At 37.0% G+C, this 20,417-nt stretch overlaps 1 protein-coding gene across 1 annotated transcript in view; it reads left to right on the top strand.

Annotated features, from left to right (window-relative positions):
• Positions 1-20,417, top strand: part of LRP1B (LDL receptor related protein 1B) — a 2,178,569-nt gene that overhangs the window by 1,771,530 nt on the left and 386,622 nt on the right. The window contains exons 42-43 of the mRNA XM_086368415.1: positions 9,136-9,325; positions 15,577-15,781. Of these exons, the coding sequence (XP_086224541.1) occupies positions 9,136-9,325; positions 15,577-15,781 (395 nt within the window). The remainder of the gene's footprint in view (positions 1-9,135; positions 9,326-15,576; positions 15,782-20,417) is intronic.

Below are 20,417 nucleotides of genomic sequence, written 5' to 3'. Positions count from 1 at the left end.
AGAAATTTGACTCCTCTAACTTTGCTTTTCTTTTTCAAGATTCTTTTGGCTATTTTAGGCCCCTTGGATTTTCACATGCACATTAGGATCAGTTTGTTGATTTCTGGGAAAGATCCACCTGGGATTTTAATAGGAATTAACACTGAGTCTGTAGATTTATTTGGACACTATTGCCGTCTTATCAATATTAAGTCTTCCAATCATTAACATGAGTTGCTTTTCCATCTTTTTTATTTTAATTTCTTTCAATGATGTTTTTTAGTTTTTCATGTACAAGTTTTAAGATTATAAACTTTTGCTAAAATTATTTCTAAGTTAATCTTCCTGTCATAATTTCTATTATTTTAAATGCTATCATAAATGAAATTGCTTCTGAATTTTAGTTTTTGATTATTTTATTGCTACTATATAGAAAATGCAACTGATATTTTAGTTTGTACCCTGCAACCTGGTTGAATGTTTTCTTATAATTCTATTAGTTTTTAGTAAATTTCTCAAGGTTTTGTATATATAAGAATATATCATCTGAAAATTGAGATGGCTTTACTTGTTTTCCAATCTGGATGATCTCCCTCTCTTTCTATATTTTATTTTTTTTAATTAAAATAATTTTCCTAATTACCCTGAGTGAATTTTCAATACAGTGCTGAATAGAGGGGCAAGAATAGACCATCTTATCTTGCTCCTAGTATTAGAGGGTAAACTTTCATTTTATTTTATTTATTATTTTTTAATATAAATTTATGTATTTTAATTGGAGGTTAATTACTTAACAATATTGTATTGGTTCTGCCATACATCAACATGAATCCACCACACGTATACATGTGCTCCCCATCCTGAACCCACCTCCCTCCCCGTACCATCCCTCTGGGTCATCTCAGTGCACCAGCTCAAAGAAGCATCCTGTATCCTGCATTAAACCTGGACTGGCAATTCATTTCATATATGATATTATACATGTTTCAATGCCATTCTCCCAAATCATCCCACCCTCTCCCTCTCCCACATAGTCCAAAAGACTGTTCTATACATCTGTGTCTCTTTTGCTGTCTCACATACAGGGTTATCATTACCATCTTTCTAAATTCCATATATATGTGTTAGTATACTGTATAGGTGTTTTTCTTTCTGGCTTACTTCACTCTGTATAATAGGCTCCAGTTTCATCATGGCTAAGAAAGGTATAGCTTTGTTGTATTCTGTTTTGTTTTTGTTTTGTTTTTTCAATAGAATGATTTTTTTTAATCAGTTTGAGGAAATATCCCTAGTCTGCTGAATATTTTAATAATGAAATTGTTTTGGATTTTTTCAAATAAACCTGTAACAGCCATATCAAATAAATGACTTATTATAATAAGGGAAACAATACATCTGAAGAGCTATAGGTTGTCTCACTCCTGTCCTAAAAGACAAAGAAAGGTAGTTATAAGAGGATTTTTAGGAATGTACAGAGTTTATGCAAAATTTAAGTAATGCTTTGTTAGGCTTAAAGTAAAACACATGTGTACTCTGTTTAGAGTTCAATATCAGATCTGAATTGTGAACTGGACCCAGAATCCTGTTTCTCTGGAAACTACATAGTTAAGGCAGACATGAAATGTTGTGTATAGAAGCTTTTTATCTGAAGCTCTGTACCTAGGTTGGAAATCAAGCCTGCTTTTCTGTATCTGTAGATGCTCCAGACAAGACTGAGAAGTTTCATACTACTAAAGTCATTTCCACCAACAAACTTTCTACTATTCTTTGGCTTTAGAAGATAAGTCAGACAAAAAGAGAATGCTATTCTTTCAACAAGGGAGGCCTTTACAGTACGGCCTTGGGATAAATATTTTCCTGTTACTTTGCGACAGGATTTATCTGTGAACGTTATTCCAGCCAGATGACTAGCAATGTTTTGTCCACATGGCTCCCTCCTGAGACATACATCACTGCCTTTCCCATTTAGACTCTTATCCTGACTTCACAATGCAGTACAGGAGAGAGGAGCTCTTGTCTCTTCTTTAATGGTGATGAGATGGAGGTGTGTTCTCTATGCAGTCCTTGACCAGCTGCCAAAATAGCACTATAATTGTTATTTTCTTAATTACGCATATTCTATATCTTTGAGTCTCAACTCTGTAGTCTACATCCTTAAAGTAACTCTATATTGATTTACTCTGTTCAATATTTCAGGAATGGTTGATTGAATAGATAGACATTTTGCTTTAGGTTTCAAACTACATAATTATCTGCCAATGAATGATGTAAAGTACTTAGTTTACCAATTCAACTGATTCAGGAACTTTAGCTTCATACACACACACACACACAACACATACATGTATCAAATGATACCCACATTGTATTCATTTCAGTTCAGTTCAGCTGTCAGTCATGTACGATGTTTGAAACCCCACGGACTGCAGCATGCCAGGTTTCCCTGTCCCTCACCAACTTCTGGACCTTACTCAAACTCGTGTCCATTGAGTTGGTGATGCCATCCATCTATCTCATCCTCTGTCGTCCTCTTCTCCTCCTGCCTTCAATCTTTCCCAGCATCAGGGTCCTTTCCAATGAGTCAGTTCTTTGCATCAGGTGGCCAAAGGTTTGGAGTTTCAGCTTCAGCATCAGTCCTTCCAATGAATATTCAGGACTGATTACCTTTAGGAAGGACTGGTTGGATCTCCTTCCTGTCCAAGATACTCCCAAGAGTTTTATCTAACACCACAGTTCAAAATCATCAATCCTTCTGTGCTCAGTTTTCTTTACAGTCCAACACTCACATCCATGCATGACTACTGGAAAACCCGTAGCTTTGATTAGATGGACCTTTGTTGGCAAAGTAATGTCTCTGCTTTTTAATGTTTGTCTAGTTTGGTCATAACGTTTTTAAAATTTAAATTTATTTATTTTAATTGGAGGCTAATTACTTTACATTATTGTATTGGTTTTGCCATACATCAACATGAATCCACCACGGGTATACACGTGTTCCCCATCCTGAACCCCCCTCCCACCGCCCTCCCTGTGCCATCCCTCTGGCTCATCCCAGTGCACCAGTCCCAAGCATCCTGTATCGAACCTGGACTGGCAATTCGTTTCTTATATGATATTATACATGTTTCAGTGTCATTCTCCCAAATCATCCCACCCTCTCCTTCTCCCACAGAGTCCAAAAGACTGTTCTATACATCAGTGTCTCTTTTGCTGTCTTGCATACAGGGTTATCATTACCATCTTTCTAAATTCCATATATATGCGTTAGTATACTGTATTGGTATTTTACTTTCTGGCTTACTTCACTCTGTATAATAGGCTCCAGTTTCATCTGCCTCATTAGAACTGATTCAAATGTATTCTTTTTAATGGCTGAGTAATACTCCATTGTGTATATGTACCACTGCTTTCTTATCCATTCATCTGCTGATGGGCATCTAGGTTGCTTCCATGTCCTGGCTATTATAAACAGTGCTGCGATGAACATTGGGGTACACGTGTCTCTTTCCCTTCTGGTTTCCTCAGTGTGTATGCCCAGCAGTGGGATTGCTGGATCATAAGGCAGTTCTATTTCCAGTTTTTTAAGGAATCTCCACACTGTTCTCCATAGTGGCTGTACTAGTTTGCATTCCCACCAACTGTGTAAGAGGGATCCCTTTTCTCCACACCCTCTCCAGCATTTATTGCTTGTAGACTTTTGGATCACAGTCATTCTGACTGGTGTGAAATGGTACATCATTGTGGTTTTGATTTGTATTTCTCTAAAATAATAGCAAATGAAGCAACTGACAAAAATAAAACTAATAACTAAACAAAAATATAACAACAACTAATCTCAAAAATATACAAGCAACTCCTGCAGCTCAATTCCAGAAAAATAAACGACCCAATCAAAAAATGGGCCAAAGAACTAAATAGACATTTCTCCAAAGAAGACATACAGATGGCTAACAAACACATGAAAAGATGCTCAACATCACTCATTATCAGAGAAATGCAAATCAAAACCACAATGGTCATAACTTTTGTTCCAAGGAGCAAATGTCTTTTAATTTCATGGCTGCTGTCACCATCTCCAGTAGTTTTGGAGCCCAAGAAAATAAAGTCTGTCACTCTTTCCATTGTTTCCCCATCCGTTTGCCATGAAGTGATGGGACCAGATGCCATGATCGTAGTTTTCTGAATGTTGAGCTTTAAGCCAACTTTTTCACTCTCCTCTTTCACTTTCATCAAGAGACTCTTTAGTTCTTCTTCACTTACTGCCATAGGAGTGGTGTCATCTCCATATCTGAGGTTATTGATATTTCTCCCTGCAATCTTGATTCCAGCTTGTGCTTCATCTAGCACAGCATTTCTCATGATGTACTCTGCATATAAGTTAAATAAGCAGGGTGACAATATACAGCCTTAATGTAGTCCTTTCCCTATTTGGCACCAGTATGTTGTTCCATGTCCAGTTCTAACTGTTGCTTCTTGACCTGCATACAGTTTCTCAGGAGGCAGGTCAGGTGGTCTGGTATTCCCATCTTTTTAAGAATTTCCCACAATTTGTTATGATCTACACAGTCAAAGGCTTTGGCCTAGTCAATAAAGCAGAAGTAAATGCTTTTCTTGAACTCTCTTGCTTCTTTGATGATTCACCGGACGTTGGCAATTTGATCTCTGGTTCCTCTGCCTTTTCTAAATCCAGCTTGAACATCCTGAAGTTCACGGTTCACATACTGTTGAAGCCTAGCTTGGAGAATTTTGAGTATTACTTAGGATGTAAGATGAGAGCAATTGTGCAGTAGATTGAGCATTTTTTGGCATTGCGTTTGTTTGTGACTGGAATGAAAACTGATCTTTTCCAGTCCTGTGGCCATGGAGGAGTTCTCCAAATTTACTGGCATGTTAAGTACAGCACTTTCAAAGCATCATCTTTTAGGATTTGAAATAGCTCAACTGGAAATCCATCACCTCCACTAGCTTTGTTCATAGAGAAGCTTCTTAAGGCCCACTTGACTACACATTCCAGGATGTCTGGTTCTAGCTGAATGATCACACCATTGTAATTATCTGGGTTGTGAAGATCTTTTTTTGTACAGTTCTTCTGTGTATTCTTGCCACCTCTTCTGAATATCTTCTGCTTCTGTTAGGTCCATACCATTTCTGTCCTTTACTGTGCCCATCTTTGCATGAAATTTTCCCTTGGAATATAATTTTCTTGAAGAGGTCTGTAGTCTTTCCCATTCTATTGTTTTCCCCTATTTCTTTACATTGATCACTGAGGAAGGCTTTCTTATCTATCCTTGCTATTCTTTGGAACTCTGCATTCAAATGTGTATATCTTTCCTTTTCTCCTTTGCCTTTTGCTTCTCTTCTTTTTCACAGCTATTTGTAAGGCATCCTTAGAGAACCATTTTGCCTCTTTGAATTTCTTTTTTTGGGGGTGGTCTTGATCAATGCCTTCATACAATGTCAGGAACCTCCTTCCATAGTTCTTTAGGCACTCTGTCTATCAGATCTAATCACTTGAATCTATTTGTCACTTCCACTGTATAATCGTAAGGGACTTGATTTAGGTCATACCTGACTGGTCTGATGGTCTTTCCAATAGATGTTAACATCTTTTATGTTATCTCAAGTAAGATATTTTCATGATTTTCAATTTAATATTCTCATGGATAATATACATATATGCTGCTGCTGCTAAGTCGCTTCAGTCGTGTCCAACTCTGTGCGACCCCATAGATGGGAGCCCACCAGGCTCCCCCATCCCTGGCATTCTCCAGGCAAGAACACTGGAGTGGGTTGCCATTCCCTCCTCCAATGCATGAAAGTGAAAAGTGAAAGTGAAGTCACTCAGTCATGTCTGACTCAGCGACCCCATGGACTGCAGCCTACCAGGCTCCTCTGTCCATGGGATTTTCCAGGCAAGAGTACTGGAGTGGGATGCCATTGCCTTCTCCAATATACATATATATATATATATATATATATATGTATAAAAATATACATACTCATGCACACACGCACATGCACACACACACGCACACACATATAGGGCTTTACCACTGAGTGGTAAAGAATTAGCTTGCAATGTAGGAGACTTGCAGGAGATGTAGGTTTGATCCCTGGGTTGAGAAGATCCCCTGAGGAAGGAAATGGCGACCTACTCCAGTATTCTTGGCTAGAAATTCCCATGGACAGAGAAACCGGGCAGGCTACAGTCCATGGGGTTGCAAAGAGTCAGACATGATGGAGGAACAAACAACAACAATACATTTTCAGATGTTTTCCCTTATGGGTTATTATAAAATATTAAATATAGTTCCCTGTTCTATACAGTAGGTCTTTGTAGGTGTTCTAATTGATATATAGTGGTGTGTGGTTTATGTCTTTATTTGACTACTTACTAATGACAAATATAATTTTTGTAGGGAGTCAAATATTTTTCTAAGTAACAAATATTTTAAAGTGTGGCACCAGATATGATTAAGTGTACTGTCAGGTTGTCATATATTGCAAACAATAAAGCAAAAGATATTGTACCTGGACAGTGAGATATATTACACACTCTAGTAACCCTGGAATTATATCAGCTATAGAAAAGAACATCTGCTTCATCTCAATGGTAATACCAAGTGGTTTCCTCCTAATTTGGCAAGAAAAAGTGTCCATGAAGAAGATCCATCAAAGTCAGTAGAAGGGAAAGATAGAGAATGAGGATGGATTAATGATTCTGATTTGCTTGGATTTTTTTTTCAAAGCTATGCCACGCCTCATTCTATTTGCAGGTGATAGAGTGGAATGTTGTTTGTAATACTAATAGAGTTAGCTTCATTTCTGAAGTGATATGAAAGTACTAAAAATACAGTGGAATAGATGGTTTATTAATTAATAATCAAAATACTGTTAAACATTATCAACCTCCCACCTAGTCACCTCAAATAGGAATACATATCATTCATATAAGCAAAGCTTAACAGATGTTATTATGATTGTGTTTTACAATTTTTCTTCCATCATCTTTGACCTAGGTTTCCATACTAATCATCCACATTAATTTCTTATAAGTGGTTTTGTTGACTGTGTGATAGGTTATTCATGGCAAATTACTGCTGATACAATTCACCCAGAGTCAGACAAGTTGAAACTAATGAATCATTTGTTTGGTTCCAGCTTGAGGTACACTGAGGATAAGTGATAGCTGCTATAAATCCATCTCTAAATAGTGCCGCTGACAGATACAGGCTTATGGAAGCACACACATCTGTGATAAAAATCTTGCTTCAATACTTTTAGTTCTGTGAACATAGATTTCTGTTTTCTTCTTAGGGGAAGAATAACAATAAAACTAATATCACAGGGTAGATTTACACATAAAGGGATATATGCAAAACAATTACACAATTCCTAACTGGAAGATAGTGCCCCATAAGTGGCAGATATTAATTCTATTATTAGTGGACTTTTTGTTTCATGTAGGAAAAGAATCAAATAACAAAATTTTAATGGCATTATGAAATCTAGTTTGAAAGGCTTTAATAGTGTTTTTCTCTCCCTCTAAATCCTTTTGACCATCAAAGTAAACATTTACCCATCTCAAATCTAAAAACAGCCCTTTTCATCCATATATTCTCAGAAAAGCCAAATAATTCTTTTCAGATTCCTTAAGAGAAAAGCTATAAAAAGACTCTGCCTGTTATAATGTTAATTTCTTAGCATGACTACCAAAATTAAATGTATATGTATTCTCTCTTAAATATGCTAAGAATACTAACTCTGAGAAAAACAATAATGAAAAACTTAATAATTTGGTTATATCAGAGAAGGCAATGGCACCCCACTCCAGTACTCTTGCCTGGAAAATCCCGTGGGTGGAGGAGATTGGTAAGCTGCAGTCCTTGGGTCGCAATGAGTCGGACACGACTGAGCGACTTCACTTTCACTTTTAATTTTCATGCATTGGAGAAGGAAATGGCAACCCAGTCCAGTGTTCTTGCCTGGAGAATCCCAGGGATGAGGGAGCCTTGTGGGCTGCCGTCTATGGGGTCGCACAGAGTTGGACACGACTGAAGCGACTTAGCAGCAGCAGCAGCAAAGGTATATTCAAACACTTCTATGAAAAGTAAAACAACCACCCTACATTATCCTGTGATTAGAAAAGCAATTTTAAAAAATAATTACTCTTGTTTCTCATATTATCACGTTTAAGTATTAGACTATGTGTACTATCATTTATCTTTTTCTGCCTATATGAAAGCATGCTTTAGCTGGCAATTAACTTTATTTTCTTTGGTTTTTACATCACATTAGTTGAATAGGATAAAAAAATATATTGCATTAACTTACTAAAACATTCTCTACCACTGCTTGATAATCACAAGTATAGAATTGGATTTTGTTTTTTTGATACTTCATTGTAGCTTTTGATATTGTTTTTCCTTGATGTCTCCAAATATGGTATCAAGAGAAAACTCATTATTATTGCATGTTAATAGTATCTCTGACATATGATTTTCAAAAGCATCATTAAATTGTTGCAAAAAATTGATTATTAAGACATGAAAATAAAAGACAGCCACCAGATTCCTAAATAAAAGACAATTACTTAATTAAGGTTTTTTTTTTTTTTTTGATGAGGGTATTCAATCTTTAACATCATGTTTTTGTATAAACTTCTCTATGAGCAGTTCATAACTTAGATTTACTGTGTATAATCAGCTGTCGTTGTAGGCATCATGATTATGATATCTTTATTTTGGAGCATTTGTGAAGAAATGACTGATAAGATAACACAGATATAGTTTATATTTTGCTTCCCAGGTGATGCGAGTGGTAAAGAACCTGCCTGCCATTGCAGGGGACATAAGAGGAGTAGATTCAATCCCCAGGTCGGGAAGATCCCCTGGAGGAGGGCACAGAAACCCGCTCCAGTTTTCTTGCCTGGAGAATCCCATAGACAGAGGAGCCTGGAGGGCTATGGTCCATGGGTTCGCAAAGAGTTAGACACGACTGAAGCCACTTAGCACACACACAGCACACACACACACACACACACACAGACACGCTCGCGCACGCGCATAGTGTATATTGTACATGCTTTTTTCTGTTCAGAAGACAAAATTTTTGCAGATAAAAGTGTAAATTTATTCTTTTTCTTTTCCCCGTCAGATGTGGGTTCTGTTGAGGGCCTTGCCTATCACAGAGCCTGGGACACCCTGTACTGGACCAGCTCGACTACCTCATCCATCACCAGGCACACAGTGGACCAGACTCGGCCAGGAGCATTTGACAGGGAAGCGGTCATTGCCATGTCGGAAGATGACCATCCTCATGTGCTAGCCCTCGATGAATGCCAAAAGTAAGAAATTTCTATTTCTTTAATATAAGTCAAAACCTTATAATTAGCTTTAAAAATAAATATTTCGTCTGAAGTTCTCTTTTCATAATTCATAAAATTATTGTTTATGAGAGCATTGGAAATGTGAATGATTGAAACCTGGACTCTTTAAAGGCTAGGCATCATTTCTATGAGAGGTCAGTAAAAGCAAAATTAAAGGATGAAAGGGAAAATAGAGTCAATACTGTGATAGAATAAGTATATGAAAAAGACATTAATGCATCACTGATTGAAATGATAAATTTGAAACAGAAAAAAGACTATTAAAAAGCATTAAAACCTAAAAGGTGTTTCTATAATTCAATTAAGTAATTTTAACAACTGGAGATCACTCCAATTGAAATCAGAGGAAGTAAAAATAAACCTTTGTGTGCAGCTTTATTTTCAACATTAGATACCTGACAATAGTCAAGTGATCTACATTGGTATGATACATTGTGTAAGCATTTCTAATACTTATGAAGAATTCATAGCAAGAAAAATTGCTCAGGCTATAATATAAAATGTATAAAAAAACAAATTATAAAAAAAGTCATGTTTTGGATGATGCTATTAAGAAAGAATTATATGAAAACTGAAGAACAAAGGTTAGGTTAAGTAGAAGACAAATATGCCTATAGAGTTGCACTCTTTTACAATATGATAGGAATATTTGCTAACTACTAGAAAATCTTTTTATTCTTCAATGAAACAAGGGCACAGACATCAATCTGGTTTCACTGAGCAGAAATAGAAAACTTATTTCAGGTGTCTTGAATGAAAATGGAAGAATAAAAACCACTGGCCCTGATCACCTAAGAGATGAAAAGACTATACGAATTACTATCTTATAGAACTAGAGATGAGAATTGACTCACTTAGTTAAACATACTTAACTTGAAAATTAAAACTCTAAAGGTTGAGAGATGCAGGTGAAAACGAGGTTGCCTGCTTACACAGGTTTGGTTACTTAGCTGAGATGGACACAGGCCTTCAGATATGTAGGCAGAGCTGGTTCTGCTTTTACCACGGCCGTATCACTATACAGTTGGTTGTTGCGTCAGCTACATTGATCCTAAGAGTCCACCCGAAGAATCTTAGGACAATAATAATTACCCTAAAGTTTATCAAAGGAATCTATAAGACAATTTTCAAACAAACATGAGGGAGGTCACTGATGATATTATACATGATTAACTTTAAGTGATAAATGCTTTACCCTATAATTACTTCTTACAGAGGCTAAAATTATACTTTCCTCTTGCATTAGATAAAGTGAAAATTATAATTAAACACACCAAAATATTTTAATTGGAAAATTATATGTAATTAATGTTTAAAGTATAAAAATATTTTATCATTAAGCATACTAATGACATCTATGAGTCACTTTTATATGTCTGTTGATTAACAGAAATCTTCAAATCAATTTCTAGATGAAGGACTACTTGAGTTCAAAACTTGACTCAATAACTATAGTACTCAAGCTCTCTGGCCTCTTTTTTCTCATCTTTGAAATGAAACGTGAAATTAAAGGAGTAATAATTCCTTGGAAATTCTATAATTCTAAAGCTCACAATCTATAAAATTATTGAAAATAAATTGTTTGTTTACTATCTCATATTATTTGCATAAGTTTTTAACTAATTTTTTTAAAAAAGTCACAGGATATGGTTAAAACTATTCCATGATTTAAGAAAGTGGAATGTCATGTGTTTTTTATTTTTCATAAATTTACTGATTCATAGTACAAACTACTTTCACATTTAAGAGTCACACGACTGAGCAAATGTACAACAACAGCAACAATCCTTAGAACACTTTAACGTTCCATAGAATAGATTAAAATGCTTTGAAGTATTTTAATAAAGAGCATAGAGGACCCAGTTTTCCTTAATTTGTGGCAGTTATTTTTTAGATTAGATAGAAGAAGTTCAGTTTAGTTCAGTTGCTCAGTTGTGTCCGAATATTTGTGACCCCACGGACTGCAGCATGTCAGGCCTCCCTATCCATCACCAACTCCTGGAGTTTACTCAACACATGCCCATTGAGTCGGTGATACCATCCAACCATTTCATCCTCTGTCGTCCCCTTCTCCTCCTGCCTTCAATCTTTCCCAGCATCAGGGTCTTTTCTAATGAGTCAGTTCTTCATATCAGATGACCGAAGTATTGGAGTTTCAGCTTCAGCACCAGTCCTTCCCATGAATATTCAGGACTGATTTCCTTTAGGATGGAATGGTTGGATCGCCTTGCAGTCCAAGGGACTCTCAAGAGTTTTCTCCAACACCACAGTTCAAAAGCATACAATTTTAGGCACTCAGCTTTCTTTAAAGTCCAACTCTCACATCCATACATGACTACTGGAAAAACCATAGCCTTGACTAGATGGACCTTTGTTGGCAAAGTAATGTCTCTGCTTATTAACATGCTATCTAGGTTGATCATAGCTTTTCTTCCAAGAAGTAAGGGTCTTTTAATTTCATGGCTTCAGTCACCATCTGCGGTGATTTTGGAGCCCCCTAAAATAAAGTCTGTCACTATTTCAACTTTTTCCCCACTGATTTGCCATGAAGTGATGGGACAAGATATCATGATCTTAGTTTTCTGAACTAAGGAATCAGCGAACTAAAATGGACTGGAATAGTGAATTTAACTCGGATGATCATTATAGCTACTACTGTGGGCAGGAATCCCTTAGAAGAAATGGAGTAACGATTATATTCAACAAAAACATCCAAAATGCACTACTTTGATGCAATCTCAAAAATGACAAAATAATCTCTGTTTGTTTCCAAGGCAAACCATTCAATATCACAGTAATCCAGGTCTATGACCCGACCACTAATGCTGAAGAAGCTGAAGTTGAATGGTTCTATGAAGACCTACAAGACCTTCTAGACCTAACAGCCAAAAAGATGTCTTGTTCATTATAGAGGACCGGAATGCAAAAAGTAGAAAGTCAAGTATTACCCGGAGTAACAGGCAAATTTGGCCTTGGGGTAAAGAATGAAGCAGGGGAAAGGCTAATAGAGTTTTGCCTAGAAAACATATTGGTCATAGCAAATACCCTCTTCCAACAACACAAGAGAAGACTCTACATATGATCATTACCAGATAGTCAATACAGAAATCAGATTGATTATACTTGTTGAAGCCAAAGATGCAGAAGCTATATACAGTCAGCAAAAATAAGACCGGGAGCTGACTATGGCTCAAATCATGATCGCTTTTTGCCAAATTCAGACTTAAATTCAAGAAAGTAGTGAAAACCACTAGACCGTTCAGGTATGACCTAAATCAAATCCCTTACCATTATACAGTGGAAGTGACAAATAGATTCAAGGGATTAGATCTGATAGACAGAGTCCCTTAACAGCTGTCGATGGAGGTCCCTGACATTGTACAGAAGGCAGGGATCAATACCATCCCAAGAAGAAGAAATGCAAAAAGGCAAAATGGTTGTCTGAGGAGGCCTTACAAATAGCTGTGAAAATAAGAGAAGTGAAAATAAAAGGAGAAAAAACAAAACATACTCATTTGAATGCAGAGTTCCAAAGAATAGCAAGGATAGATAAGAAAGCCTCCTTCTGTGATCAATGTAAAGAAATAGAGGAAAACAACAGAATGGGAAAGACTAGAGATCTCTTCAAGAAAATTAGAGATACCAAGGGAAAATTTCATGCATGATCGGCACAGTAAAGGACAGAAATGGTATGGACCTAAGAGAAGCAGAAGATATTAAGAAGAGCTTGCAAAAATACACAGAAGAACTATACAAAAAAAGATCTTCATGACCCAGATAATCACAATGGTGTGATCACTCACCTAGAGCTGGACATGCTGGAATGTTAAGTCAGGTGGGCCTTAGGAAGCATCACTACGAAGAAAGCTAGTGGAGGTGATGGAATTCCAGTTGAGCTATTTCAAATCCTAAAAGATGATGCTGTGAAAGTGCTGCACTCAACATGCTAGCAAATTTGGAGAACTTGGCAGTGGCCACAGGCCTAGAGAAGGTCAGCTTTCATCCCAATGATAAAGAATCGAAATGCCAAAAAATGCTCAAACTATTGCACACTTGCACTCATCTCACATTGTAAAGTAATGCTCAAAATTCTCCATGCCAGGCTTCAACAATACATGAACCATGAATTTCCAGATGTTCAAGCTGAATTTAGAAACAGCAGAGGAACCAGAGATCAAATTACCAACATCTGTTGAATTATCAAAAAAGCAAGAGAATTCCAGAAAAGCATCTACTTCTGCTTTATTGACTATGCCAAAGCTTTTGACTGTGTGGATCATAAAAAATTATGGGAAATTTTTAAAGAGATGGGAATACCAGATCACCTGACCTGCCTCCTGAGACATCTGTATGCAAGTCAAGAAGCAACAGTTAGAACTGGCATGGAACAACAGGTTGGTTCCAAATAGGGAAAGGAGTACGTCAAGCCTGTATATTGTCACCCTGCTGATTTAAGTTATATGCAGAGTACATCATGAGAAATGCTAGGCGTAATGAAGCACTAGCTGGAATCAAGATTGCTGGGAGAAATATCCGTAACCTAAGATATGCAAATGACACCATCCTTATGGCAGAAAGTGAAGAAGAACTAAAAAGCCTCTTGATGAAAGTGAAAGAGGAGAGTGAAAAAGTTGGCTTAAAACTCAACATTCAGAAAACTAAGAAAGAAGAAAAGTTTTTCTTTTTGTAAAGTTGTGTATTGTCCAATAATACCCAAAATTAAATGTTGAATAATTAGTTTGGCTATTACCTTGTCTTTACAGGATGTACATAGGGATGATACATGCTATCTTGTTATAAATATGAAATATTTTCAAATAGCTTCTCTTTGTAAATATTTATTAAACATACTTTCTAAAAATGTAAAGTGGCCTGCCTGTCTCTCTCTTTCCCATCTTCTTTTCTCCCTTCCTCCTTTTCTTCCTGGCTTCTCCCCCACCCTCCCTTCCTTCCTTCCTCCCTTCCTTCCTTCTTTCCTCTCTCTTTCCTTCTCTTCCTGATGCCTTCCATTCTTGCCTGCCTTCCTTCAGTTCAAAAACTGATCTTCAAATAAACTCTTAGGTATAGTCTTAAAGGGAGAGAAAGAAGAGCTGATGAAATAAAATAGGCCTTGGAGACTAACACCCTACAGCCTCTCTGCTCTTCCGGTAACCTTTAAGTGCCAACAGAATCCTTGGCCTTCCTCAGAGAATAGTTTGACAAATACTGATTTAAAATATTCTGTTAAGACTGTAAGTAACAAATCTTACCTTTAAGGATTGAGAGTAACCCCTGTAATTCTAGTAACAGCATTATAATATACAGAAAAGTCACCCTGACAGAGGAGGGAGAAAAAAGCCATTAAAGAAATACAGGAGTTTACTAATTGTGTCTTTCTAAAACATATACAGAGAGGAATCCAGAATTAAAAAAAAACAAAACCTAGGACTACCCTGGTGGCTCAGTGGTAAAGAATCTACCTGCCAGTGCAGGAGACACAGGTTCAATCCCTGGTCTTGGATTTCTATAAAGCAACAAAGCCTGTGTGCCACAACTACTGAGCCAGTGCTTCAGAGCCTGAGCCACAACTATTGAGCCTAAGTGCTGAACCCCGGAGGCCCAGGTTCTCTAAAGCCAGTGTCCATGACCAGACAAGCCACCAAAGTATGAAGCCCATGCAATACAACTAGAGAGTAGCCCCTACTCACCACAACTAGAGAAAAAGGCTGTGCAGCAACGAAGACCCAGCCCAGCCAGTATACAAATATTAAAAAAAGAAAATCCAGAAAGAGAGAGCGATTTTTACTTTTACCAACTGAAGAAGAGAAATATTGCTGGGTTAAGAATGATATTCAAAATTATAACACAGGATTTCCTGAAACATGATAATAATAAATCAGAGTATATTTGCAGTTCATAGGAAATTTAAGATAACTGTTTTTCTTTGATTCAAATAAATCTTTACTGTGTATCAAACTGATTCAATTGAATTAAATTGCTATTTGAGAGATAATTATTTTTCAAAAATAGTTTTCAGGTCATTTAAGAAACTGGAAAAATATGCAAATATAATATACATATCTCTCCTTATTATTAGACTTCCTCAAGGGTCAGAAACTATGAGACAATTTTGCTTTATTTTAAATAGTTTGACATTGCCATGTTTCTTCTAATATTGTTAACGACTAATAAAAAATTTAACCTATTATCACAATTTTCATTTTAATTAGTTTAATGTTTTGGACCAACTGGAATGAACAGCATCCAAGTATCATGAGATCAACTCTTACTGGGAAAAATGCTCAAGTGGTGGTCAGTACAGACATACTCACTCCAAATGGACTCACCATTGATCACCGTGCAGAGAAGCTGTATTTCTCAGACGGCAGCCTAGGAAAAATTGAAAGATGTGAATATGATGGATCCCAGAGACATGTAAGTAAACTTAGAATTTCCTGATTATAGATTTGAAAAATGATACATTTGAAATATATGTGCTTTATACTTGCTAAAGTGTGCATGTTAAGAGGTTTTAAAATGGCTAATTATTCGAACCAACCAAATTGGATAATCTATTCAGTGAAAAGTGAAACTGCTGATAATATTTTGAAAATTTTAAGTGCATTCACTACCACAGAGACAGTCCAAATTGTAAAATTTCTTCTGGAGAAATAATAACTGATTTTCTTATAGTTATTAATTGAACTGGTATTGTTAGAGTGATTTGTATAAACTTCATTGTTATTTATAATTTTTTAATTATGAAATGAAATTGATTAGTTGTCTTAGGATAAAAGAACATTGCAAAATAATGAAATTATCTTCTGTATTTGGGCCCTCAAACCAACCTCAGAAGCTTTGAAGAGAGAAGAATGGAATTTTCTTCATTGTCAGGCTCATTCTCAGTCACTTTTTTCTGAAATCCAAGTAAATATTAATGGGAGAATCTTTATGCTGCCACTGGAGAACACTTACAGAAGATATTTAGAGCTTGTAGGATGGTGAAAGTTCAGTGCCATTACCTTATATTATGAAGACAGTAGCCCTTGGCAACTGAAAAAATGAGTTCAGAAGAGTAGATCTGGGTGTACCGGGAGGAATCTACCACAGCATCTCTGCACCATGCACCAGCGCATGCTTGAATGACAAAATGATCCTGAGGCTCTTTGCTTTTTCTTGAAGGGCCGGATAGTAAATATTTGGAGCTTCATGGACCATATTGTCTCTTATCACAACTACAGTGCCTTATACTGAATATGTAATGAATAGCTGTGAGGAATTGATGCTTTTGAACTGTGGTGTTGGAGAAGACTCTTGAGAGTCCCTTGGACTGCAAGGAGATCCAACCAGTCCATTCTGAAGGAGATCAGCCCTGGGATTTCTTTGGAAGGAATGATGCTAAAGCTGATACTCCAGTACTTTGGCCACCTCATGCGAAGAGTTGACTCATTGGAAAAGACTCTGATGCTGGGAGGGATTAGGGGCAGGAGGAGAAGGGGATGACAGAGGATGAGATGGTTGGATGGCATCACTGAGTCGATGGACGTGAGTCTGAGTGAACTCCGGGAGTTGGTGATGGACAGGGAGGCCTGGTGTGGTGCGATTCATGGGGTCGCAAAGAGTCGAACATGACTGAACGACTGATCTGAATATATAGATATATACGTACAGATATATTTTCAATTGCATTAAGCAGCATACTTAATGGTACAGATTAGGTTTAGCAAATATGGCCTGTTGTTTGGTTGCCTGTTTTTATAAATAAAGTTTTATTGAAATACTGTCCCAGCTCAGTTCAGTTCAGTTCAGTCACTCAGTCATGTCTGACTCTTTGTGACCCCATGAATCGCAGCAGGCCAGGCCTCCCTGTCCATCACCAACTCCCAGAGTTCACTCAGACTCATGTCCATTGAGTCAGTGATGCCATCCAACCATCTCATCCTCTGTCATCCCCTTCTCCTCCTGCCCCCAATCCCTCCAGCATCAGAGTCTTTTCCAATGAGTCAACTCTTTGCATGAGGTGGCCAAAGTACTAGAGTTTCAGCTTTAGCATCATCCCTTCCAAAGAAATCCCAGGGCTGATCTCCTTCAGAATGGACTGGTTGGATCTCCTTGCAGTTCAAGGGACTCTCAAGAATCTTCTCCAACACCACAGTTCAAAAGCATCAATTCTTCAGCACTCAGCCTTCTTCACAGTCCAACTCTCACATCTATATATGACCCCTGGAAAAACCATAGCCTTGACTAGACGAACCTTTGTTGGCAAAGTAATGTCTCTGCTTTTGAATATGCTATCTAGGTTGATCATAACTTTCCTTCCAAGGAGTAAGCGTCTTTTAATTTCATGGCTGCAGTCACCATCTGTAGTGATTTTAGAGCCCAGAAAAATAAAGTCTGACACTGTTTCCACTATTTCCCCATCTATTTCCCATGAAGTGATGGGACCAGATGCCATGATCTTCGTTTTCTGAAGGTTGAGCTTTAAGCCAACTTTTTCATTCTCCTCTTTCACTTTCATCAAGAGGCTTTTTAGTTCCTCTCATTTTCTTCCATAAGGGTGAAGTCATCTGCATATCTGAGGTTTTTGATATTTCTCACGGCAATCTTGATTCCAGCTTGTGTTTCTTCCAGTCCAGCGTTTCTCATGATGTACACTGCATGTAAGTTAAATAAACAGGGTGACAATATATAGCCTTGACGAACTCCTTTTCCTATTTGGAACCAGTCTATTGTTCCATGTCCAGTTCTAACTGTTGCTTCCTGACCTGCATACAGATTTCTCAAGAGGCAGGTCAGGTGGTCTGGTATTCCCATCTCTTTCAGAATTTTCCAGTTTATTGTGATCCACACTGTCAAAGGCTTTGGCACAGTCAATAAAGCAGAAATAGATGTTTTTCTGGAACTCTCTGGCTTTTTCTATGATCCAGCGGATGTTGGCAATTTGATCTCTGGTTCCTCTGCCTTTTCTAAAACCAGCTTGAACATCAGGAAGTTCATGGTTCACATATTGCTGAAGCCTGGCTTGGAGAATTTTGAGCATTACTTTACTAGCATGTGAGATGAGTGCAATTGTGTGGTAGTTTGAGCATTTTTTGGCATTGCCTTTCTTTGAGATTGGAATGAAAACTGACCTTTTCCAGTCGTGTGTCCACTGCTGAGTTTTCCAAATTTGCTGGCATATTGCAGCACTTTCACAGCATCATCTTTCAGGATTTGGAATAGCTCAACTGGAATTCTATCACCTCCACTAGCTTTGTTCGTAGTGATACTTTCTAAGGCCCACTTGACTTCACATTGCAGGATGTCTGGCTCTAGGTGAGTGATCACACCATCATGATTATCTGGGTCGCGAAGCTCTTTTTTGTACAGTTCTTCTGTGTATTCTTGCCATCTCTTCTTAATATCTTCTGCTACTGTTTGGTCCATACCATTTCTGTTCTTTATATTATATAATACATATAGATCTATATCATATACATATATATTAAATATATATGCATTATATTATATAGACAAATATAAATATTTATCTGAAGACAACTAACTAAATGTATGTATATGTACATATAATAACTTCCCTGGTGGCCCAGACAGTAAAGCGTCTGCCTACAATGCAGAAGACCTGGGGTTTGATTCCTGGGTCAGGAAGATCCCCTGGAGAAGGAAATGGCAGCCCACTCCAGTACTCTTGCCTGGAAAATCCCATGGACAGAGGATCCTGGTAGGCTACAGTTCATGGGGTCGCAAAGAGTCAGACACAACTGACAGACTTCACTTCACTTCACCTATAACATACATACATTGCCTATGAGTATATAAATAGATGTGTGTGTATGTGCATGTATAGGTGTGTAAGTCTCTTGAAGAAAGAAGTGCATTAAGTTCTAGTATAGGGACTTTGTTAGAGTAGCAGAGACATAGGACAGTTGAATGCTTAAGGAACACTGAAATTATCAGCTAAAACCTAATGAGTTCAGTTTGTGCTAAAGGCAATCAGTTCAGTTCAGTCACTCTGTCATGTCCAACTTTTTGCGATCCCATGAACTGCAGCGTGGGGAACTGCAGCTTCCTTCACCAACTCCTGCAGTTTGCTCAAACTCATGTCCATAGTGTTAGTGATGCCAGAAGGCAATAATTCTGAAAAAAAAATTGAAGAATTCTATGCTTAAATCCTTGGTCTGACTTTTCCAACTAAAGGTTGTGTGTCTTTAGGCATATTACTTAGTCTTTATAATTTTTTTTTTCTTTTTTTTTCTGATATGTAAATTTTCTTCCTAATTCTCAGGGTTATTATGAGAATATAATATAAAAGTTTGTCTCAGAATACATCAAAGAAATCCTAAATGAACTTAGTGGGTTAACGCTTTTGAAAAGATAGGTGAATTATTATCCCGAATATGGTATAATTTTCTATTATGGCCCAATACAGAAAATACTTCTATAACACCTCATCATAACTTTTAGTCTCCTTTCACTTATTTTATATACGTAGTTTTCTTTTCCCCTCCTAAGTCTCTTATTATGTGTGGCAATTATAGCTACACTAGGTGGTCCAGCAATCCAATACTTCTAATCTAATTTAAAGAATTTTTTGGCCATTAAAAAATATGTATATGCATAGTTATGATTCCAACTTTCCATTTCTCATCTCTATCCAAACCAGAATAGTTTATGGCTGACTGTAGTAAAAAATAATGTACTGTATATTTATTTGTATTATATAAGTTGCTAAGAAAAGAAGAAAAAGAAAGTGAACTCGCTTAGTCGTGTCTGACTCTTTGCAACAGCATGGATTGTAGCCCACCAGGCTACTTCATCCAGTGGATTCTCAAGGCAAGAATACTGGAGTAGCTTGCCATTGAAGTTGCTGAGAGTATATTTTAAAGCTTTTACCAACAACAACAACAAAAAAGATTTTAACTATGTGAGGTGATAGATGTATTAACTAACTTTATTATAGTAACCATTTGACAATGTATACATAAATCATTATGTTGTACACTTTAAACTTATATAATGTTATATATAAATTATATTTCAGTAAATCTGGACAAAAAGATTTCTGTCCATA

This window comes from Bos grunniens, chromosome 2 (assembly GCF_055505025.1).
Source record: "Bos grunniens cultivar Pamir isolate PY7600 chromosome 2, Bosgru_T2T1.0, whole genome shotgun sequence".
Classification (NCBI taxonomy): Eukaryota; Metazoa; Chordata; class Mammalia; order Artiodactyla; family Bovidae; genus Bos; species Bos grunniens.
Note: the sequence above shows the minus strand (reverse complement) of the source record. Positions and strands in the feature narration are given on the sequence as shown.